The sequence below is a fragment of the Macrobrachium nipponense genome, chromosome 7 (genome assembly GCF_015104395.2).
Source record: "Macrobrachium nipponense isolate FS-2020 chromosome 7, ASM1510439v2, whole genome shotgun sequence".
Lineage (NCBI taxonomy): Eukaryota > Metazoa > Arthropoda > Malacostraca > Decapoda > Palaemonidae > Macrobrachium > Macrobrachium nipponense.
Window position 1 is genome coordinate 10,956,472 of NC_061109.1, and position 24,527 is coordinate 10,980,998.

At 45.6% G+C, this 24,527-nt stretch overlaps 1 protein-coding gene across 1 annotated transcript in view; it reads left to right on the forward strand.

Annotated features, from left to right (window-relative positions):
• The window catches only part of LOC135217537 (serine/threonine-protein kinase atr-like), a 796,062-nt gene that overhangs the window by 82,863 nt on the left and 688,672 nt on the right, over positions 1-24,527 (forward strand). Inside the window, 2 exon segments of the mRNA XM_064253504.1 lie at positions 4,182-4,343; positions 13,199-13,347. Of these exon segments, the coding sequence (XP_064109574.1) occupies positions 4,182-4,343; positions 13,199-13,347 (311 nt within the window).

A 24,527-nucleotide genomic window follows, 5' to 3' on the forward strand; every position in this document is an offset into this window, starting at 1 on the left:
CACCTGCGAGATGGTCAGCATTCGGAACCTGTCGCAATGAATGAATGAGTTAGATGGGACAAGTATAGGATTATTCTTAGTTTGTTCGAGTCTTTCTTTGGAACGCTGAACAAGTGCCCTTGAAACTTTAAGTTTTTGACTTGTGACACTACCCTTTTTGAAGTAATTCTCGGGTATACTCTATCTGTTGTTTTGCTGTTGGTTTTTGGTAAAAGGTGTTTGATGGAGGAGGATCTAGTATCCAACTCCATCCCAGACCTTTGGTCACAATACTTTGGGCCCAGGTGCTGAACCCCCACTGATGTCGGAAGAGGTACAGACCTCCTTCCTACTGAGGAGTCTCACTGGTTGGCGGATGGAAGATGGCCACCACGGGCTCCCCGGAAGCCTTTGCCTCGGTTGGAGGCTCTTCCGCCACCTCTGTGTCGGAAGGCTCCTCTGGACGTCTGCCTCTGGCAAACCTGTAAACGTTTGGGTTTCAAAGGTAGCATTGTAAGCCGGAGAGACGGAGAAGGAGGTCGAAGCCTGGGGTTGTTGCGACGGTTGAGTCAGAAGCACAAACTGCAGTTGTGGTTGTGCTTTTGATGTTGACGGTTGACTCACTTGAGCCACCGGAACCGCCTGGACCATCGTCTGTGGTGAGAGGTATTGGAAGGGTTGAAACTTCCTCACAACTTCTTCTTACCTTTGGGATTTGTTAAACGGCAGACCGGATTTCCGGAAATTTCCTTTTAGGAATGAGTCCCCAGCGAATCTTCAGACTCTGGCTCACCCTCACTTCCTCGCCAAGACTTCGTTAACAGCGGAGTTGGGGAAGAGGTTTGCTCCCCAGATGGAGGATCAATTAATTTATTTGGTTCATGGCGAAATGGATGCTTCAGCCAGAACGTACTTCCTACAATTCTGCCTTGCTACCACGAAGTCATACAAGTCACACTGTACCGTGTGAAGCAGTGACTTTGTAAGTACTTTGAACAACGTCTCATCGTCATAGATGAGCGATGTCATTTCCGACATGGTGGCAGAGTTGAGGGACCTACTCAGCCTCAATCTGGCGTCATACTCGGCCTTGATTAGGCTGTCCTGAAGCCTAGGGAGCCGCTCGCTGAACAGTGTGTTACCACAGTCCGGCGCCAGCTTACCTGCAGAAAAAGTGGCAGGTGCGTGTCTTCCCAACAGTCTGTGCTTCTGGGGAGCAGAATGGAAGGCAAATCTGTTTCCTGGAGCTGTGGCATTGGTTTGTCTTCCATGGCTGCCTGCATGGTTAGCTCAGCCACTTTGGATAGACATGGGGTAGGCGTGTCTTCGTTTACCTCGAAGATGGTAAAAGGGCTCCTATGAGCCGTCAACCTTGTGTTGACGCACTGCCACTCTGTCAAGTTCCGGAGCCAAGCTTATTGAGCTTGCTCCCTGGGGAAGATGACTGTCTCTTTGGGGATTTTATCCTCCCTTACCATCGCGTCCTCTGTTAGATGGACGTAGCCGATGAAGGGAAACTGGAGCCCCGGAGGATAGAACTCGAAGTCTTCCAGTCTTCGAGTTCCGCACCCCTCGATAGTAAGCATACCATCCAAGAAGGGTGCGTATGCTGCTGACCTCCAAGGGTTGTTACTCTTGAAGGGAGGCAGCTTTGAGGAGTCCGGCATTGGTAGGGGATGAACTACCTGTCCGGACTGGGGCTGTCCCATTGCCATAGAGTCTCAAAGACCCGCCACAAGGTTCTCCTGAGCAATCATCCTCTCCGATAAGGATTGGATGGACTGGCCTGAGGCTTCCAGAGTGGATGACAGGTGGGAGAACATCTCTTGGAACTTGGTCTGGACCAAGGTTCCTACCATGTTCCCCATCTGCTGCATCATACTTGCAGAGAATGCCTCTGGGTCTAAGCTAGGTACCGGGGTCCTAGCTTTTGGAACCTTTGCTCTCGCCCTCTGTTGAGGGGGAGTCGCTGTTGCCGTGTCTGCCTCGGGGTTAGGAGCCGATAGCTTAGTGACGCGGCTGGTTCCGGACCTTGGCTTAGGCAAGGACTTCTTCATAGCCTTAAAGTCAACCGGGTTTTTTACTTTACGGGATCACTGAGGATGACTTAGGTCTAACCGACTGAAGCTTCCCGTTGAATCCCTGGAAGGAAGTGGTGAAGAGAAAGAGGAAGACTGAGATGGGCTCAAGAGCAAGCCTTGAGCCCTTACACTACTTGCCTCACCAACATTCCTAACCCTTCGCCATGGTTGTCCACAACCATGGGGCTCGCGGTCGAGGTCTAGGGCCGCCACATCTCGACCACCTCCTCGCTGAACCCTCCCTCCGGCCGCGGCAGTTGGTCTCTGCCCGGATTCCTGGCGTGATGGTAGCCGATACCGCTGCCTCTTGCCGATGACTTCTTGGCTCCTCCTTGGGGTAGATGATCCCAGCCATCTCCTCAGAGAGCATGTAGGGCTGAGCCTTCTTGGCATTGCGGCCAAATCCGCCGACCCAGGTCTTCAGGGTAGCCAGCGCCGCGTCCCTGACGGCTTGGATTCCCTGTAAGAGGAAGTTATGTCAATTCTTAAACTAAATACTATCCTTAGTCTAGTATGAATCAACACGATATTGTTCATCTGACACTCATTGTATCATTATCAAGAATGGTACATACCGACTTGGAGGCGAGTTCATTTACGAGGCCGTAGCAGACTCACTTCCCTCGTTGTGAACCAAACTAGCAGATCTCCCACCTTGACCGCACAACCAGCTGTGGGGTCCTGCACACAACGTGCCCACAGGGCTCTTGGAGGACAGCGGTACATTCCCGTCTCCAAAACACTGCAAGATCTGTAAGTCAAATGATTACATGAGTATCACTATTTAGACCCAACGGAGGGGTGTGTCCGGTGGGGGGGGGCATGCATTATCTACAGTCATCGGAGGTACTCCGGTGACAGAATATTTTACCACTAGGTATCATGCGTCCTTGTTCCAACCAGATCCGGGGCCCAGTCTTGTTCTTGTCATGCCTTAAGTATAGGGCTGGTGGAACGGGACAGGTAAGTTGAAAACCTGTCTTGACTCCGGTGGCGCCGGAGATGTGAAATCTAGTAAATTAAGAGTGCGTCCCTCCCCAGCCCGTTCTCCATTCTCGGGGTGAGGGATGGAAAGGAGACAAATTCAAGACAAGTGAACAAGGCCGATTGGGCTAGTGTTAACAAGGTACCTCGGCTTGAAATACCCGGCGGAGTAATAAGTCCGCCATAGTATACAAACCGAAGTATAATAAGATAGGATATCTTATTAGATAAAAACTAACAGTATATGTATCTAACGTACATAACCCCATGTGTACTACATATATGTGTGTGCATGCATAACTAAACTGATCCAACAGCAGTGGATTGTTACCTATTCCGTGTCTAAATACACCGAGTATCCCAATAATGGGTCGGCTTCATGGGAACAGAACAGGGGGTCGGTAAAAACCTAGGCCCATATCTGGTCAGTAAGGAATCAGAGCTATTTGCTCCCTCATATACAATCAAACTAAACATGTTTATATCGCCTATCGCTACCTTTCCTTAAAATAAGATCAATCTTTAATTGCAGTAACTCACTTAGAGCAGCAGCAACTTGATGTTGATGATAATGAAGATGGATAATTCCGAATGGAAACAGATAAGCGAAAAACACGTGCAACGTGGAGAGTGCTAACGAAAGGAATTGTAAACAAAGCGCTAGCCGTAGCAGTAGTGGTAGCGGGGGCCTAGAAATAGCAATGGCTTTTCTGTAGACGAGGGATATTGAGAAAGGAAGAGACTAAATGGCAGGGGACTATGGTTGTGGTTACACTCGCCCCAGATACCATACCGACACCTTAAATAAAGGTGAGCAAGCCAGATATTCTGGCATTACCATATAGCTTTTTTCTCTGGTATATTTAGCAATATTTATACCTAGAAACGAGTGCTAAAGGAACCATTTCATGGAACGACAGGGTAGGCCCAGAAAATAGTGGTTTGCAATGCAAGAAATTGGACTTAGAGAGTAAATTAAATTGCCTAAGCAGTAATCCCTCCATCACCTTACATCCACTTTCCCATGGTTTCTTATTATCTCATCTTTGTGTCATATGTTAATAAAATTTGTCCCATCTCTGAATTCCCCTTTCTGCTGAGCCTAGGTAAAATATAATTTTGATTGACTATTTTCAGAATTCACATGCTGGCTACTGGCAGAGCTGATTACAATTCATGGAACACCTAAGGTTTGCAAAGCAAATGTTAATCTTCAGGTGACTATCATGCATCTTCTTGCAACACGCAACTCTGCACTATTTGCTTTGGTGATTGAGGAATACATACAGATTGGATTAGGTAAAGTATTGAATTTTAACTTATTAGTACTCTGTATGATTGCTTGTACCTTTGTCTTTATATTCTGTGATTATGCTTCCTGAAATATAATCCATACAGTAAATCAAGCAAAACCAAAAGTGAAAATGGCAAACATATTACTACGCTAAGAAACATACAGACTCACACACACACACACTAATGCACATACTGCGTAGAGACAGTAACATCAACATTGATGTGAACATACTTACACAGGCATACCAATAAAGCTTCCTTGATATTAGGAGGTGAAATGAAAAATCAATTCCAGTGATCAATTACTTTATAGTACTGTTCTTAAAAAGAAAATGAATGCTTTGGACAGTCATCACTGAGAAATGCCTTATGTATTAAAGATGTAAATGCAGTGTGCTTACACAAAACAGTTTCCATGAAGTCTTAATTACTAAATGAATTTCATTTTTGGTAGATTGTACAAGGCTAAGCTTTCAAACAAGATTACCAAACTTATGGCGTACGTATTTAAGAATTCATAACCATCTCTTATAACTAACAACCACTTAACAAAGAACTGACATAAGTAAAGAATTTATATAAACACCATCAAGTATGTCATAAACAAACAAATTGGGAAACACATGTTTTTTTTTATTTTTAGAGATCCTAAGTTGCCAAAACAGTATGTTAGTTTACATTTGTATACCTGTTTTACATTTACTGTATATACTTGCATATCATGCGACTTTTGAAGATCTAAATTTGAAGCTAATTTTAAGTCGCATCATACACAAAATATAATATTAGCGTATATAATATTCATGTACAGTAGTACCTCAGACTTCGAACTTAATCCATTCCAGAAGGCTGTTTGAAGTACAATTTGCTCGAAATATGAAACAAATATACCCATAAGAAATAAAGGGAATCAGGATAATTTATTGCAGCCAATCCAAAAAGGCCCCCTTTTCATATTTTTTCTATTTTAATGTGTTCAGAAGTTAAATTAAGAGTGTAGAGTAATGAAACATTATGATATATAAAGTTAAATTTTCAAAATTTTATTTTTTCTGTGTACTATTTATGAACTGTTTGGTGTAAATAGCGCCCTGCCAGTTAGGGGATGGAGGGAGGAGAGATGGGAACCCTTTGAGGAAACTGAATTGGTTGCAGTATGCAAAGGTTAATAACAAAATCAATTTTATTCACATATTAGGTACAAGGATAATCTAAAGAATTGATAGTGTGTGTGTCCGATTGTTTGTCAGAGAGAGAGTAATCAGTGTGTTTACACTTGGATCTTAAGTGCATGAAAGAGATTAATTATGCCACAATACATCAACTTGCTGTTGGAAAATGGCAGACTTAAAACAAACATGAGGATTTTGTAAACAAATAAATAATAAGTCAAGAATGCAAGAAAAGGAAAGAGAGATAAAATAACTTTTCATAAGAAAGTTGTTTAAACAAACAATGGAAGGCATGCAGAAGCAGAAAGTGGTGCCAGTTTGTTTATTACAGAGCCAAGTTACTTTTACAGTGGTAAAAAATCGTAAAAAGCAATTTTTGTACATTCAACTTCCCTGTCAGATATATACTTGGCTAACGACTCCGTCGTCCCGACAGAAATTCAAATTTCGTGGCACATGCTACAGGTAGGTCAGGTGATCTACTGCCCTGCCGCTGGGTGGCAGGAATAGGAACCATTCCCGTTTTCCAACCAGATTTTCTCTGTCGCCGGTTCCGGTAACATCGTTGCTGGTTCCTCCTGACTTTGACTTTCGCTTTTCATCGCTGTTGATCTTCTGGACTGATTTATTTGGTGACGTATTGGATCTTTGGTTTGGCACACACGATTTGTGGACTGTTTTTTGGATTTTGCTTACGGATTTTTCTCAGAATGTCGGGCTCTAACTGTTCATTTAGAGTGTGTGTGAGTGAGGGTTGTAATGTGAGACTGCCGAAAGCTTCGGTGGATCCTCACACTGTATGCAAGAGGTGTAGGGGGAATGAATGTTCTGTTTCTAACAAGTGTGACGAATGTATGAATTTGAGTGTAGAGGAATGGAAGACTCTTAACTGCTTATTTAAGGAAGTTAGAGAGGGATAGGGCTAGGAAAGCTTCTTCCAAAAGTTTAAGTAGGTCTCGCTCTAGCGAGCCAATAAACATAGTAGCTCCTAATCCCCAAGTAGTAGTTGCTTCCTCACATACAGTGTCAGCACATTCTCCCTTCACAGAAGCTACAAATTCATCTACGGAGATTTCGGATTTGAAAGCTGCCCTCTAAAGGATGGAGCTAAAAATGATAGCTCTAGAAGGTAAGCAAAGTGCAGTGGATGATTATAGTGTTCCCAGTGCAGTGCAGTCTGATCGGCTCTGTCTCGCTCCCAGGCCTAGACCTCTTCCAAGCTCACAGACCCAGAGGAGAAGGAATGTCGAAAGTCTTACAGAGGTTATGGAGAATCCCCACCGATCAGGCGTCCCTTTGGCAGTGGCGTCCCAGGCTGCCAAGGATCGCCATTGCAAAGGCATCCTCAAGGAGTGCTTCTCCTCGTCAGATTCGTCGTCTCACAGGCAAGGGTGGAGCTCGGGCGAATTATCACGTCCTCTCAAGAGGAGTTGGAAAGCTCCCACCTTGGACTCGAGCCCGGAACGCTTTCCGGAGGATTCGCTGAAGCACAGGAAGAGATCCCTAGATGCGCCTGCTTTCGGCTCAGAGGCTCCTTATTCATCCGGACCTCCTTCCTCTCCTTCTGATATGGAGAAGGAAGAGACTACTACGAGGATTCTCCTAAATATGCAGGAGCAAATTGCTTCCTTGGTGGGAGTTCTCAAGAAAGACCCTCCTAGAAGAAAAGACGCTTTTCTGCCTATAAAGAGTTCATCGAGGCGCTCGACGCCAAACAGGCGTGAATCGCCAGCCAGGCGCGAGGCGCCAGCCATGCGTGAGGCGCCAGGCGCCAACCAGGTGCGAATTGCCAGCCAGGCGCGAGGCGCCAGCCAGGTGCGAATTGCCAGCCAGCGCGACGGCGCCAGCCAAGCGCAAGGCGCTATAGGATCTCCAGCATCGCCTAACAAGATAGAAGACAGTCGCAGAGGCTCAGCTTAGGGGTTTTCTCAGGATCAGTCCTCTCCTGACAAAGGCGCAAGATGTCGCACAGGCGGCCGTCGCCTTTGTCAGGATGGTTCTGGTATTGAGAGAAGCCCTTCTCCAACGAGACATGAGCCTGAAGAGTTGTCGGAAGAAGAGCCTCAGGGAGAGATAGGCCTCTCGGATCATAAGACGTTGGCTACGTTTTTGCTACAAGAGTTTGGGGACTCCCTCAGTCCTGCTGCCCCTCCTTCTCCGCGGTCGTTGTTTTCAAGTACGAAGACCGCTAATTCGTCCTCCGTACTGAAGATGCGCCCTGCCATTTCTATGAAGAAGGCTCTTCAGTCGGTGGAATCGTGGCTCAGCACCAAGAAAGAAGCGGGGAAGACGGTTTTCACATGCCCACCTTCCAAACTGTCGGGGAAGAGAGGCATGTGGTATGAGACAGGGAAAGCCAAGGGGCTGGCGCTCCGTGCATCGGCGGAGGCAGATTTTTCCACTCTGGTGGATGCATCGAGAAGACACCCTTACTACAGCCAGGACCACTTGGGGGATGTCGGAGATGGACCATCTCCTCAAGGGATTATTCCGTGTCCTGGAAGTTTTTAACTTTCTGGACTGGTCCCTTGGGGCGTTGGCCAAGAGGACACAAGACCCAGACTTCCTGAGCCCGATGCCCTCATAGTGTTTTGGCATGTATGGATAGGGCGGTACAAGATGGTTTGGGGAGGGGGAGGTAGCTTCTCTGTTTGGAGCAGGGATCCTCAAGAAGAGGGCGGTGTTCAGCTCCTTCCTTACTAAAGCCATATCTCCGGTTCAGAGGTCGTCCCTGCTTTATGCTCCTCTGTCGAGCCAGCTTTTCCCTTCTCAAGTAGTGAGAGATATCTCTCACTCACTCACCGAGAAGGCTACACAAGATCTACTAGTTCAGTCAGTAGAGAAGACGAAACCTCCTGCACCAGTACTAAAGAAGGAATCTAGGAAGACTCAGCCGCCCTTTCGAGGAGCTTCCTCTTCTCAATCCTCCGCTAAGAGGAGAGGACCTGAGAAGAGAGGAAGGTCGTCCTTCAGACCTATCAAGAAATCAAAATGATGCTTCAGTCCTTCAATCACCTGTGGGTGCCAGGCTGCGGAAGTTTGCAGAAGCCTAGACCGTAAGAGAGGCAGATTCCTGGACCCTCTCTATTGTAAGAAAAGGATATTTCATCCCCTTCAGAGACAGACCTCCCTTGACTACTACCCCAAGGGAACTGTCGGTGAATTACAGGGACCCTGCTCTGAGAAAAATTCTCCTGGATCTCGTGGACCAGATGTTGGAAAAGGAGGCCATCGAATTAGTACAGGATCCCCACTCCCAAGGCTTCTACAATCGCCTATTCCTTGTCCCGAAAGCTTCGGTGGGGTGGAGACCTGTATTAGACGTGAGCGCACTGAACCGATTCGTGGAGAAAACAAAATTCTCCATGGAAACAACCGCCTCGGTTCTTGTGGCTCTACGTCCTGGAGATTGGATAGTCTCCCTGGACCTGCAAGATGCATATTTTCACATCCCATTGCATCCTGCGTCGAGAAAGTATCTGAGGTTCATGATCCAGGGGAAGATATTTCAGTTCAGGGCCCTGTGCTTCGGCCTGTCTACGGCTCCTCAAGTGTTCACAAGCATTATGAGGAACGTAGCACGTTGGTTACATCTGAAGGGGGTGAACATATCGCTTTACCTGGACGACTGGCTTATCAGAGCCAGATTGAAACATCAGTGTTTGGAGGACCTGACAATGACCCTAGACATGGTGAAATCGCTCGGGCTGCTTGTGAACCTCGGGAAGTCTCAGATGGTCCCCACCCAGAACATTGTCTATCTGGGGATTCAGATGGATTCTCGGGGTTTTCGAGTTTTTCCGTCGCAAGAGAGAATTGTACGAGCCTCGGAAAAAGTATCAGCCTTCTTAGGGAGAGAGCAGAGCTCAGCGAGGGAATGGCTCAGTCTTCTGGGTACCCTTCCTCGCTAGAACAGTTCTTTTCCCTGGGGAGGCTCAACCTCAGGCCCCTACAGTTTTATCTGCAGAAGATGTGGGATCGGGAGAAAGGAGATCTTTTGGACTCCTTTCCAATTCTCCCAGAAATCAAGATCCACTTGACTTGGTGGTTAGCTCCTCTCAAAAGAAACGAGGGATTGTCCCTTTCACTTCAGAGCCCATGCCTAGTGTTGTTCTCCGACGCCTCGGAGACAGGCTGGGGAGCAACACTGGGGAAGAAAGAAGTGTCAGGCACCTGGACAAAGGAACAGGTGGCCTGGCACATAAACGCGAAGGAACTTCTGGCCATACATCTAGCCCTGAAGTCATTCGAAGCCGAGGTTAGAGGCGTGATGGTTCAAGTGAACTCGGACAACACCACAGCTCTGGCTTACATTCGCAAGCAGCGAGGAAGTCACTCTTTCTCCCTCTACAAATTGGCAAGAGCTCTATTGATTTGGGCAGACGAACGTTGGCATCACCCTCCTTACAACGGTTCGTTCAAGGAGTAAAGAACGTAAGAGCGGACCGATTGAGCAGGAAGAACCAGGTCCTTCCAACAGAGTGGACCCTACACTCCGAAGTTTGCAGAAGCTCCTGGTCCCTATGGGGGAAACCTCAAATAGATCTGTTCGCCACGTTCCTCTCCAGAAGAATGGACAATTTCTGCTCGTTAGTCGAGGATCCGAGGGCCATAGCAGTCGATGCCCTTCTCCTAGACTGGTCGGGCATAGACGCGTACGCCTTTCCCCCATTCAAGCTTCTGGGGGAAGTGTTAAGGAAGTTTGTGGCCTCGGAAGGGACGAGAATGACTCTCATCGCCCCCTTTTGGCCCGCTCGAGACTGGTTCACAGAGGTACTGGAATGGATGGTGGACTTCCCAGATCTCTTACCCGAAAGGATGGATCTGCTCAGGCACAACCCCACTTCGAGAGGTTTCATCAAAACCTCCCCGCTCTCTCCCTGACTGCCTTTCGACTATCGAAAGACTTGTCAGAGTGAGAGGCTTTTTGCGAAAGGCTGCCAGCGCAATCGCCAGAGCCCGCAGGTCTTCAACCTTGCGGGTTTATCAATCGAAGTTTGAAGTCTTCCGTAGATGGTGTAAGGCGAAGAAGCTGTCCCCCTCCAATACCTCTGTGACCGTCATTGCTGATTTTCTTCTCTTCCTGAGAGAAGAGTTACATTTAGCTGTATCCACCATCAAAGGATACAGAAGTATGCTCTCCGCTGTATTCAGGAATAGGGGCCTGAATATAGCGGAGGATAAAGATCTTCATGACCTCATAAGGTCATTCGAAACGATTAAAACTAGACCCTCTCGCACTCCTAGTTGGAATCTCGACGTGGTCCTCAAGTATCTTACTTCGGATAAGTTTGAACCTCTACATCAAGCCTCGTTTAGAGATCTCACGAGAAAATGCATTTTCCTAGTAGCTCTCACAACTGCCAAGAGGATTAGTGAAATCCACGCGTTAGATTCTCGCGTAGGGTTTAGAGGAGACTCGGCAATATGTTCTTTCCAACCTTTGTTTCTGGCGAAGAACGAGGACCCTTCGAACCCCTGGCCCAGAAGCTTTGAAGTCAAGGGACTTTCTTCCCTGGTGGGGAAAGAGATAGAAAGGTCTCTTTGTCCAGTCAGAGCACTAAAGTTTTATCTTCTAAGGAAGAATCAACTGAAGGGTTGCTGTCAGAGTCTTTGGTGTGCGGTGAGGAACCCGAAAAGACCCATGTCAAAGAACGCCCTGGCCTTCTTTGTGAGAAGCGTGCTCTCGGAAGCTCACGATAAGTGCCGAGATGACTCCCTTAAGCAACTAAAAGTGAAAGCGCATGAGGTGCGAGCAGTTGCTACTTCGCTAGCTTTCAATAAAAATATGTCTATGAAAGACATTTTAGCTGCTACATTTTGGAGATGCAATTCCGTCTTTGCATCTCACTACTTGAAAGATGTCAGAGTTACTTACGAGAGATGCTTCTCTCTTGGTCCGTATATTTCGGCGAATACATGGAGCAAATACTGATCCTAAATTAATTTAGTTTGTACAATCAACTTACCTGTCAGATGTGGACTTGGTCTTCTCCTGGCAAGGGCGCAAGATGTCGCACAGGCGGCCGTCGCCTTTGTCAGAAAGGGACTGGGTGTGTGTCTGGCAGGTGAGGGTGTACAAATCTTTTTGTATTATAAATGTTTCGTGTTCGTGTAATGTTGCGGTTTCGAGTTTTTATGGTCGTTTGAATGGATGTTGGGGATAACTCCTTTCAATCTCAGTACTAACCGGGTGTTTTAGGATCAGGTGATCGGGATCGGTGTTGTGCTCCTTGATTTTGCCATTAGGCAAGATGTGTTGTCATGTAAGTGGGTGAGCCCCCATTGACAAATGCCATCAGGCTCTGTCGAGTAAGTGGATAAGACCCCATCGACAGACCCACAAGAACTCTTAGCCATAGGTCACATCCTCGCTGAGGCTCTTGAGGCGAAGCAGACTCCTAAGCAATAGCTATGAAGTCTTCCGTCTAAACAGGTAGGAACCAAGGTTTTTTTTATATATTACCTACAACGTATGTTGTTTACCTGTCTTTTCAGTCAGTAGCTGTCTCTTTCCCACCACCGAAGGTGCTAATCAGCTAAGTATATATCTGACAGGGAATTTGAATGTACAAAAATGATATTGTTATGATACAATAAAGTTTTGTACATACTTACCTGGCAGATATATACGATTAAATGGCCCACCCAGCCTCCCCTCAGGAGACAGGAGTAAGAGAAAATCTGGTTGGGAAAACGGGAATGGTTCTATTCCTGCCACCAGCGGCAGGGCAGTAGATCACCTGACCTACCTGTAGCGTGTGCCGCGAAATTTGAATTTCTGTCAGGACGACGGAGTCGTTAGCTTAGTATAAAAATCTGCAGGTAAGTATGTACAAAACTTTATTGTATCATAACAATATCATGTTAACCAGAAAGCCTAAATATGTATGATTACATGGGTTTCTTGACGTGCTAAAGCATAAACTGGTATGAGGACTATTATGCCGGATCTAAACATTAAATGTGCTTTGGACCTTTGCAAAGAACTTCCCTTATCAGGTTGATCACAGTCACTTTTTACATTTATTAAGACAATTTTAAATAGATAAAAATGACCTTAGTTAGATGGAAACGATAAGCTGTCGCTCTGTTATGGTCTGCATATGTATCATTAAGACATTGCCCCAATCGAACTTCTGCTGCTTTATAAATTGTGTGTAAATAATCCATTCTTTGATGGTACCGTTATACAGTCTTTATTATATGAACATATATGTACAGTATATAAATATGCAAATGGCCCAGAATATAGGTCAGTGAATCATGTGATAGTGTAAGTAAATAGTAATATATTTGACCACAATAAACCCCTAAAAAGTAATTGGAAATTTTTGCCACGCTTGATGTGACTGATAATAAAATGAAGATGCCACTTCTGCACCTTATCATCTTGTGCATGAAAACTTCCACACTGGAGGCCATTTATGCACGTTTCTGCAACACTTAGTGAATCTGGGTAATCTTGATATACATGGTTTCCGATAAAGTCTGAGCTTCACATCGTGAGCAATGACTTCTGTTCTTTTGTGCCATTTTGAATCCAGTTATACATAGATAGGAAGAATGTTTATGAAACAAAATTTCTTGGTTTAGATGTTTTATAGTCTTTTAATAAGATGTTTTTCAGTGAATTTTCAAATTCTCTAGTACTAATGTTTGTGATGTTTTTTTTTTTCATTACAGAAGCCAAAGAAGTATTATTTGATGGGGAGACTGTAGTACACCAGTGTTTTCCTACAGTGATAAACAGCCCTGATGCTCATCCTAAACCAAAAAGTATCAGTTTCACAGACAATGATCAACTGGATAATATTCTGACAAATATAGTAAAGGTAGCTGTTCTGGGGCTTTTATTTGATAGAGATTAGTGTGACTAATGTTTAAGTATTCTAAATATGGTAATTTCTTATTCTCAGTTTCATTGTTGTAGTGGCTTCTTTCTCTTGATTTTTTGCTTACAGTTGTGTGGATGTCTAATGAAACATGAATATTGTGTTTTTCATCTTCGCTTCCATCTCTCCGGTTGAGAGAAGTAATCTAGCATTTGGAGATCACTCTCAGAGAAGGCCTGTGTGCAAAATAAACATTAATCTCTGTGTACAATAATCCCTCTATTATATGGGTTGCCATTATCCAGAGCTCAATATTATCTGACATGAGGACCAGGGACGAAGGCCCCAAAGATATACGATACAGTAAATTTAAATTTCAGAATACTTGAAAAAATCACTCTCTGGTGGTTGGCCCCAGGAAAATGTTGGGAACACTGGTCACTATAAACAGACTGAGAATGGATTTTGGAGGTTGGAGAGGCCTGGAGAAGTTTCCAAAGGGGGGAAATTGCATGTGTGTGTGTGTGTGAGTCAGATAGTAGTTGGGTGCCATGGGAGGGGATGGGCAGTAATGCTTTGCATAAGAACTCAGAGAATGGGTTGTTTTGGCAGGTGGGTGGAGCTGAGGAACAGTTTATTTGGTGTGGAGTGGGTGATGATGTAGTGTTGGATGGGTGAAGAGAGCTAAGTAAACATCTAACATGCTAGAAGTTGTTTTGTTTTATGTTTTTACATGTGTATTTTTCCATTTTTTATTTATGATATAGACACTTCTGTAATGTAACTTGTAAAAATACATAAAGCACAAAAAAAAGATAGTGTATGCCAAGAGAGAGGAACAACAACTGTGGTATCCATTACATGAAGCATATAACACATACTTTCCCTTTATTTTATTTGTATTTTATGTTATTCTCATCTTTATTTTTACTGTTTACTAATTTTTTTTATAACCCAACAGATAAACACAATAGTATGCATAGGGTATGTGTGTATGCATACAGGCAGCCCGCGGTTACCATTGCCATTAGTTAGTTGCGCTCGTTGAATATATTCACAACTGTGTTTTATATTCCATAGGGTTTATAGCGCTATTGTCTGAGTGTGCAAATCAGGCATTTATCCTCCTTTTTTTCCACTTTCCTGTTTCATTGAAAAGTGAGTATGACATGCTCATGAGAAAGCAAAAGTTGCTTTGTGGATTATCAGGAAAGTGCTTTCAACTATACCTAATCTTTTCTTTCTGGGCATTTTATTATTTATATATCCATCCTGACTGTCCTCCCCCAGTTGTTATAGCAAACCTGGCAAATTTCTTATTTGCTTTACAAAGTTTGCTGGCCCCTCCTTCTTTCACCCCCCCCTTTTTTTTAACCATATGGTGGTCCATTTATATACCATACTTCAGCAATTTTTGTAAAATTGAAAATAACTGGTTGTTGTTGATGGTATTGTTTTATTGGTTCTTGGTTGGACGTATATAATGGTTACTAACTTTGTTATGAGTCCTTATTTTTATAGTCCTGTTACTGATTTTGTTGTTAATTTTAATGCCTTTGAGCTGAACCCTGGGCCTGTTACTCATTATAGTAAGAAAATTGTATTCAAAAGTTCAAGGCTTAAGGTCTAATTTTCTTAATCTCCTGAGTTGTGCCTGTAACTACGATTTGATGTTTTTGTACATTCAACTTCCCTGTCAGATATATACTTAGATTTAGACTCCCGTCGTTCCCGACAGAAAATTCAAAATTTAGCGGCAACACGATACGAGGCTACAGGTAGGTCAGGTGATATACCGCCCAGGCCGCGAGGGTGGCAGGGAACTAGGAACCCATTCCCGTTTTTATAATCAGATTTTCTCTGTCGCCGGGTTCCGGACAAACATCTTTTGTTGGTTCCTATTGACCTGATTTTCTTAGCTTCTTTATTTTCGTTCGCCCTTTTGATCATCTTGACTGGTCTTTTTTGGTGAACGTATTGGATCTTTGGTTTGGCATACGCTGTTTGTGGACTTGTTTATTTGGATTTTGCTTTGGTATTTTTTCTCAGGATGTCTGACTCTAATTATGTTAATTAGAGTGGTTTGTGAATGAGGGGTTGGTAATGTGGAAGACCGAACCGAAGGGTTCTGGTAGATCCTCAACCAGTGATGTAAGCAGTGTAGGGAGTATGAATGTTCCTTTACTAAAGTTCCTTTGTAAGGAGCGTGAGGGGAAACTGAGTTGAGGAATGAATGGAAGGGCTCTTAACCTCCTACTTGAGGCAAGTTTAAAAAGGAAAAGGATGGCTTAAGAAAGGATTCTTATCGAAGCGCTAGTAGGTATCGGTACGGTTCTAACGAGCCATTTAGGGATTCAATAGTTCCCTATCCATTGAAAGTAGTTGTTTGTCATCCTCCCCTACTGTATCCAGCTCCCTTCCATTCACCTTTCCCGAACCTGCGGGATTCGTCTGTGGTAGTTGGCGGGAATATGAAGGCTCCCTCAAAAAGATGGAGCTCCAAATGCGAGCAATAGAAGGTAACGCGAAGATGCAGTGCAGTGCAAATGCTACAGGGGGCCTAGACCTCTTCCAAACGTCCCAGGGCCACCAGAGGAGGAGGAATGTCAAAAGCGAAGGTTTAAGGCGCAAGTGGCAGTGTAGTGGCAACGATCCCAGGGTCCTAGACCTCTTCCAAATCCAAAAAACCCCAGGCCCCAGAGGTAGGAATGAATGTTAAAGAAACCTTAACGGAGGTTGTGGGAGGGAATCCGCCCCACCGGTTCAGGCGTTCCAATCCCTTCCCGGCTTAGGATCTGTAGCAATCGCTCCGACCACGCCCCCAAACTGCCAGGGACCACTTGACCGTTGCCAAAGGCATTCCTTAACAGAAAGGCTTGCTTCCTTTCTTCTTATTCTTCCAGGAGATTTTGCTTCGCCCAGGATGACGGCCGGTATGGCCTAGAGCTAGGATATGTTTCTTCGGCCTGAGCCAGTCCTACGCCCTTATTTGAAGGAGGAGTTGGAAAAGGCTTACCCGACTTTGGATTCGTAGCCCCCGCCCCGAGCGCTTCCCTGAGAATTCTCCTGTAGACAGAAAGAGAGCCAGGAGAGCCCTGTTTAGCCCAGCGCCTTATTTGGCGTCTCCTTTGTCTTCCAGACCTCCTTCTCCTCCGTCAGACACGGATCAGGAGGATTCTACTAAGAGGATTCTCCTTAATCTGCAGGAGCAGATTTCGTCGCTGGTGGGAGTCCTTGCGAAGGATCCTCCTCGCAGGAAGGACATTTCCCTCCCTGTAAAGAGATCCTCACGTCCCCTGGACTTGACAAGCTCCAGGCTCCTCTCCCCGGTTCGATGCTCTCAGCGGGGGTCTTACGATCCTCCCGCTTCGCGCTCGTCTCCCCGTAAGTGCGAGGCTCGGGAACGCGTAGCGACCGAGCTCTCGGCTCCTTCCAACCATGAAGCGCCACCCAGCCGCAAGGCGACAGCCAAATGTGAGGTTCTTTCCAGGCGCGAGGCGCTAGCTAGGCGCGAGTCGCCAGCCAAGCGCCAGTCTCCAGTCAGGCGCGAGTCGCCAGCCAGGCGCGAGCCGCTTTCCAGCCGCAAAGCGCCAGCCAGGCACTAGTCTCCAGCCAGGCGCGAGTTGCCAACTGCACAAGAGCCGTCAACCAGGCGCGAGCCGCCAGCCAGGCGTGAGCCGCCAACCAGGCGCGAGCCCCCTTCCAGCCGCGAAGCGCCAGCCAGGCGCGACGGCAGGCCACCAACCAAGCGAGAGACTTCAAGCAAGCGCTTCCTTCCTCGATGTCCCGGTCGGACGCAAGGCGCCAGTTAGGCGCGATGGGCTTCCCAGCAGCACTGCTTCTTCCAAGCACGAGGCGCCACCCAGCCTGGAAGGACCTTCCAGGCGCGCGACGCCAGACCGAAGATCGCCGTCTTTCGACCGCTCTTCTTCGGACAGAAGTCCCTCTCCTCACGAGCGCAAACCTGCGTCTCCAGTCAGGCGCGCCTCGCCTCGTAGGCGCTCGCCTTCTTGTGACCGCTCTTCTATTGGCAGGAAGGATCTGCAAGACCTAGATGAGATTTCGGAGGAGGATTCTCCGAAAGTAGCGGCTTTATCGGACTATAAAACCTTGGCGGCTTTGCTAGTGCAGGAGTTCGGAGACTCCCTCAGTCCAGCCGCCCCACCATTGCCTCGATCTTTGTTCTCGAGTACGAGGATTGCTAAGAGCTCCTACCTGAAAATGCACCCTACCATTTCTATGAGAAAATCCCTCCAGTCAGTAGGGACTTGGTTTAGCTCCAAGGAGGAGGCAGGGAAGACTGTCTTTTCCTGTCCTCCCTCCAAGCTCTCAGGGAGAAGGGGTATCTGGTATGAAACGGGAGAACCCATGGGACTGGCTCTTCCTTCTTCTGCCGAAGCAGATTTCTCCACTCTAGTAGATTCGTCTAGGAGACATGCTCTGCCCACTGCAAAGACCACATGGCATATGTCCGAGATGGACCATCTCCTCAAGGGACTCTTCCACGTCCTGGAAGTCTTCAACTTTTTGGACTGGTCCCTTGGGGTGTTGGCCAAGAAAACCCTGGACCCAGACTTTCTTAGTTCCGAAGTGCTCCACAGCGTTCTGTCCTGTATGGACATAGCTGTCTGAGACGGGTCAGGCGAGTTAGCCTCCCTCTTCGGTGCAGGGGTACTCAAGAAAAGAGCTGTGTTTAGCTCTTTTCTCACTAAATCAGTTTCGCCAGCTCAGAGGGCGTCGTTACTCTACGCACCTCTTTCTAGCCAGCTGTTTCCATCTCAGTTAGTGAGGGACATCTCTCACTCACTAACTGAGAAAGCAACGCAAGATCTTTTGGTCCAGCCCGCTAGAAAAGCTAGACCTGCTGCCCCTTCCGTAAGGAAAGAGAGTCGTCCTCCACAAGTGCCCTTTCGAGGAGGTCCTTCTTCTCGATCCTCCGCAAGAAGGAAAGGACCTGAAAAGAGAGGGAGGTCCTCTTTCAGGCCCTTCAAGAAAGGAAAGTAACAGTCAAGTCCTCCAGACGCCAGTGGGTGCCAGACTTCTACAATTCTCAGAAGCCTGGGCTCTGAGAGGGGCGGACAACTGGTCCTTCTCGATTCTAAGCAAGGGATACCTCATCCCCTTCAAAGAAAGACCGCCCTTGACCTCTACTCCGAGGGAGCTTTCAGCGAAGTACAGAGACCCTGTTCTGCGAAGAACACAACTACTATTAGTGGATCAGATGTTGGAGAAGGAGGCCATCGAAGTAGTACAGGATCCCCACTCCCAAGGCTTCTACAATCGCCTGTTCCTCGTACCGAAATCCTCAGGGGGGTGGAGACCTGTTCTGGCCATGAGCGCATTGAATCAGTTTGTAGAAAAAAGGAAGTTCTCTATGGAGACGACTTCCTCGGTTCTTGCGGCTCTACGTCCAGGAGATTGGATGGTCTCCCTGGACCTTCAGGATGCATACTTTCATGTTCCTCTGCATCCGGCATCAAGGAAGTATCTCCGATTTATGATCCAGGGGAGGATATTCCAGTTCAGGGCTTTGTGCTTCGGTCTGTCAACAGCCCTGCAAGTTTTCACGGGTTTGATGAAAAACGTAGCCCGATGGCTGCATTTGAAGGGGGTGAGGATCTCTTTATACCTAGACGACTGGCTGATCAGAGCCAAGTCGGAACGGCAGTGTCTGGAGGACCTGTCCAATACACTGAACTTGACACGATCACTTGGACTGCTTGTAAACCTCGAGAAGTCCCAGATGATCGCCAGCCAGAACCTTGTCTATCTGGGGATTCAGATGGATTCTCGGGGTTTTCGAGTTTTTCTGTCCCGGGAAAGACTCGATCGAGGCTTAGAGAAAGTTTCAGTCTTCTTAGGGAAAGAACAAAGCTCCGCGAGGGAATGGCTGAGTCTGCTGAGGACCCTTTCCTCGCTGGAACAGTTCTTTCCCCTAGGGAGGCTCCTTGAGACCTCTTCAATTTTACTTCCAGGACATGTGGAATCGGAAGTCAGGAGACCTGTCAGACTCCTTCCCGATCCTTCAAGAGGTAAAAGAACACCTATCTTGGTGGCTGGCTCCTCTCAAAAGGAACAAAGGCCTATCCCTTTTGAAACCGAGCCCGCACCTAGTGTTGTTCTCAGACGCGTTGGAGTCAGGCTGGGGAGCAACACTAGGGGCGAAAGAAGTGTCAGGCACCTGGAAAGGGGAACAGGTGTCCTGGCACATCAATGCAAAGGAACTTTCGGCTGTTCATCTAGCCCTCAAGTTCTTAGAATCAGAAGTCAGAGGCATGGTGGTCCAAGTCAATTCGGACAACACCACGGCTCTGGCTTACATTTGCAAGCAAGGAGGAACTCACTCCTTCACCCTTTACGAAATAACAAGGGCTCTTCTTATCTGGACGGAGGAACGAGGGATCACACTCCTTACCAGATTCATACAGGGAGAGAAGAATGTGAGGGCGGACTTGTTGAGCAGGAGGAACCAGGTCCTTCCGACAGAGTGGACCCTCCATCTTGAAGTGTGCCGAAGACTTTGGGCCCTGTGGGGCAGACCACAAGTAGACCTATTCGCCACTTTCCTCAACAAAAGACTAGACAACTTTTGCTCTTCGATAGAAGATCCAAGAGCCATAGCAGTCGATGCCCTCCTTCTAAGCTGGTCGGGCATAGATGCTTACGCCTTTCCCCCATTCAAACTGGTGGGGGAAGTGATAAGAAAATTCGTGGCCTTGATGGGAATGAGACTAACTCTGATTGCTCCCTTTTGGCCCACTCAAGATTGGTTCACAGAGGTACTGGAATGGACGGTGGACTTCCCCAGATCTCTTCCACTAAGGAGAGATCTGCTCAGACAACCCCACTTCGAGAGGTTTCACAAAAACCTCCCCGCTCTCTCCCTGACTGCCTTTCGACTATCGAAAGACTTGTCAGAGCGAGAGGCTTTTCGCGAAAGGCTGCTAGCGCAATCGCCAGAGCCCGCAGGTCTTCAACCTTACGGGTGTACCAATCGAAGTGGGAAGTCTTTCGGCGATGGTGCAGGTCGAAGAAGCTGTCCTCTTCCAATACCTCTGTGACCAACATTGCTGATTTTCTTCTCTTTCTGAGAGAAGAATCTTCGCCTGGCTGTCTCCACGATAATAGGATATCGGAGCATGCTCTCCGCTATCTTTAGAAACAGGGGCTTAAAGATAGCGGAAGACAAGGATCTACATGATCTCATCCGGTCTTTCGAGACCTCCAAGAAGAAGTCCTCACTTCCACCTAGTTGGAATTTGGACGTTTTTCTGAAATTCCTCACCTCCAACAAGTTCGAGCCTCCCCATCAGGCTTCATTTAGGGACCTGACGAGGAAATGTATTTTTCTCTTGGCCCTCGCAACTGCTAAGAGGACAAGTGAACTGCATGCCCTGGACTCGAAAGTTGGGTTTCAAGGAGACTCTGCAATATGTTCTTTTAAGCCCTTATTCCTGGCAAAGAACGAAAATCCCTCAAAACCCTGGCCTAGAAGCTTTGAGGTTAAGGGACTCTCCCCCTTGGTGGGGAAGGAGATTGAGAGGTCTCTTTGCCCGGCCAGGACCCTTAAGTTCTATCTGCAAAGAAAGAAGCAGCTTAAGGGTAGCCTACAGAGTCTCTTGTGTGCGGTGAGAGACCCAAGAAGGCCCATGTCAAAGAACGCCCTGGCTTTCTTTTTGAGAAGTGTCATCTCAGAAGCACATGAGGCGTGCAATGACTCCTTCAAACAGCTTCGAGTAAAAGCGCATGAGGTGCGAACCATTGCGACTTCTTTATCCTTTCATAGAAATATGTCTATGAAGGATATTCTGGCTGCCACGTACTGGAGATGCAACTCTGTTTTTGCATCCCACTACCTGAAGGATGTAAGAGTGACTTACCGTATCTGCGGATTCGGTGCTGGGACAGGGAGCTGATGCTGATTCTTAATTAGTTTAGTTATTTTTTAATATTTTGGTGTTGTGTTTTTAGGGTTATTTGAAAGGATGTTTGGGGTAACTTCTTTCAATCTTAGTACTAACCCGGGTTAGAGGATCAGGTGGTCGGGATTGGTGTTGTGCTCCTTGATATTGCCAGAGGCAAGAGGTTTTGTCATATAAGTGGAATAGCACCCATTGACAAAGATCCTCAAGGTTCTGTCGAGTAAGTGGATAAGACCCCATTGACAGATCCCCAAGAACTCTCAGCATAGGTCACTACCTCACTGAGGCTCTTGAGGCGAAGCAGGCTCTGAGACAGTAGCTACGAAGTCTTCTGCCTAACCAGGTAGGAACCAAGGTTTTATTTTTAGCCTACAACATATGTTGTTTTCCTGTTTATTTCAGTAGTTAGCTGTCTCTTACCCTCCACCAAGGGTGCCAATCAGCTAAGAATATATCTGACAGGGAAGTTGAATGTACAAAAATGATATGGTTATGATACAATAAACTTTTGTACATTCTACTTACCTGGCAGATATATACAATTAAATGGCCCGCCCAGCCTCCCCTTAGGAGACAGGTGGAAGAGAAAATCTGATTAGAAAACGGGAATGGTTCCTAGTTCTGCCACCCAGCGGCAGGACGGTAGATCACCTGACCTACCTGTAGCGTGTGCCGCGAAATTTGAATTTCTGTCGGGAACTACGGAGTCTAAAGCTAAGTATATATCTGCCAGGTAAGTATGTACAAAACTTTATTGTATCATAACAATATTTTTATTTGATAATCTTGTAAATAGTAACAAGTAACAGGTTTAGTTTTTCATCTTTGGATTTGATGGCCCTGAATTTATTTATCATCACAACATTGCACATGCAATAGGTATGGTTGTATACACTAGTGTGCATTTCAGGGACCGCCAGTGATCGTTTTTCTCAAATATCTTTCAAACTAATTATTTGATTGAAATGGTACTTTTAACACAGTGTACAAGACACCTCGCCCTAATTTTTGGTAATATAGTGCATTGTCAAATGGTGTTAGTTACGGGGTTTACTCTTGACTGAAAAGGTGTTGCCAAGCATCGCCAACCTATGCTTTTGAACATGCTTTACTCCCATCCCGTTCCTCCCTACCTCCCTCCCTCACCCTATCCCTCCTAACCCCTCCCTCAACCACTTTCTTGGCCTTCCCATCTCCTCCCCCCACCCCTTTCCTGCCTATTATATTACAGTAAGTAAACATGAATGTAATAATTATGTTGGTTTTTGTACAATCTGTGTTCATTTAATTGTTGTTATTGTACAGGTAATCTTCGGTTATTGGCGAACTTGGTTAATGGCGATACAGTTTTATGGCACTTATCCACCGCCATAAAATCAGCAATTTATGGCGCCACAACAGGCCAGGCTTCGGTTATCGGCGCAATAAGGTGCCGATAATAGAGTTATGGCGCCATAAAATACTTAACAGTGACGCCATTAACTGGTTATCAGTGCCATTCATAAATCACCAAGTTTCGGTTGAAGGTGGTTTTTGCTTATCAGCAGCCCACCAAGAACGGAACCCCCACCGATAACCAGGGACTGCCTTTATATTCTTAAATTATATAAATGAGGTCTCCTCACTTCCCCAAAATCAATGAGCTTTGTCTACTTCCTTAATGCTCAGCAGGTGAATTGCTGTAAAGGAAAAAATAGAAAATGGGTATGATTTTGGGGAAACTACTTTCATAATATATCATTGTATGTGTGTGTTTCTGTATTCATATCACACTACAATTTCGTTTCTACTAATCTAACGTCAGTAATAAGGATGTAATTCTTGTACCGTACTGAGTTTAGTGAATGAGTTGAGTTTCATGCCTCTTGAACTATGTTACTTATCATTAATGTAAGGTTACCTATTACCCTATTTTTAGGCATTTAACATAGAGAGTTTTTTTGTTTGTTGTAAAGAAGGTATCCAATTTTTACATCATTCATAATCAGTTAAGAAATCAATTTTCTTATGTCTTTCACAGTTTTGTATCTATTGTGCAGCATTGCAAACTGTCATAATTGAAGAGTCGCTCGATTTTTATTCGTTGACGGCAACAGACCAAAAATGCTGGTGATATGTATTTATCAATAGATTTCATCACTTATATAATTTGAATGAACCTGTTGCCTATGAATTTGAATGATTTTGAATGAGTACTATATAAAAATGAAAATGAATATGTTGGTTGATTTAAACACTTTCACAAGTGATATTTTGTTTCAGTTATAGACTATATTTATACCTATATTTTTAGCCATCAATGCAACACACATTATGCAGTGCTATATCTATATATATATACTCAATAACTATTGAGGAATTCTCAAGTCTGCCTTAGTTCACATGTCGCATTTTAAAGAAAACAGAGATGTTTGCTTTATTATTACTTCTTGACAATCGGGTAACCAAAATTAATGACAGTATATAATTAACACTACTATTTAGAGTGGTAAAGGAATTATGAAATTGCTCTCTCTCTCTCTCTCTCTCTCTCTCTCTCTCTCTCTCTCTCTCTCTCTCTCTCTCTCTCTCTCTCTCTCTCTCTCTCTCTCTCTCACGCATGTATTAAGTATTATCATAGGTTGAAAAGAAATGAAAACAATTGGGAATATCACATGAACTTTATTCACTGTCTTTGTCACTATCAAGGAATGAATCTTCCTTGTTATCACTGTTGATGTCGATAATTATGGGATCTACAGGTTTGTGTATGTTATCCGTGGATGCTTACCTATTGAGATTGATCCTTAATCTATTGTTAGCTTTCTCCGTTTTTTCATATGGTTTGGAGTCGTATTGCAAATGCATTTCTGCAATGACACAGACAAAGTAACATGGCGGCCATAACAGTGCTGGAAAATCCGTCTTCATCAATTACGAAATGAATACTTATAGCACGAATGCTGCATCTGACAGACAACCCCTTAGCATTACAGTATTACCTGACACACCAAGAATACTATAAATAGAATACATTGGGAAACATTAGCCATTATTATGATCATTATGTCAAACCTTCCTATCCTCTTCATTATGAACTCCCCCATTATCTGCTTGTAAATTACATAGAGGTGTTGGTGGGAGAAATGAGAAGAACAGTGATAAAGAAAATGTGAGAGAAAGGGAGGGGGAAGGGAAGGGAAGGCGATAGCAGACATTCGAATCTGTAAATGACTCCTGCTGACTCATACGACTTTGCCTTTAAAAGTCAAGGGTATA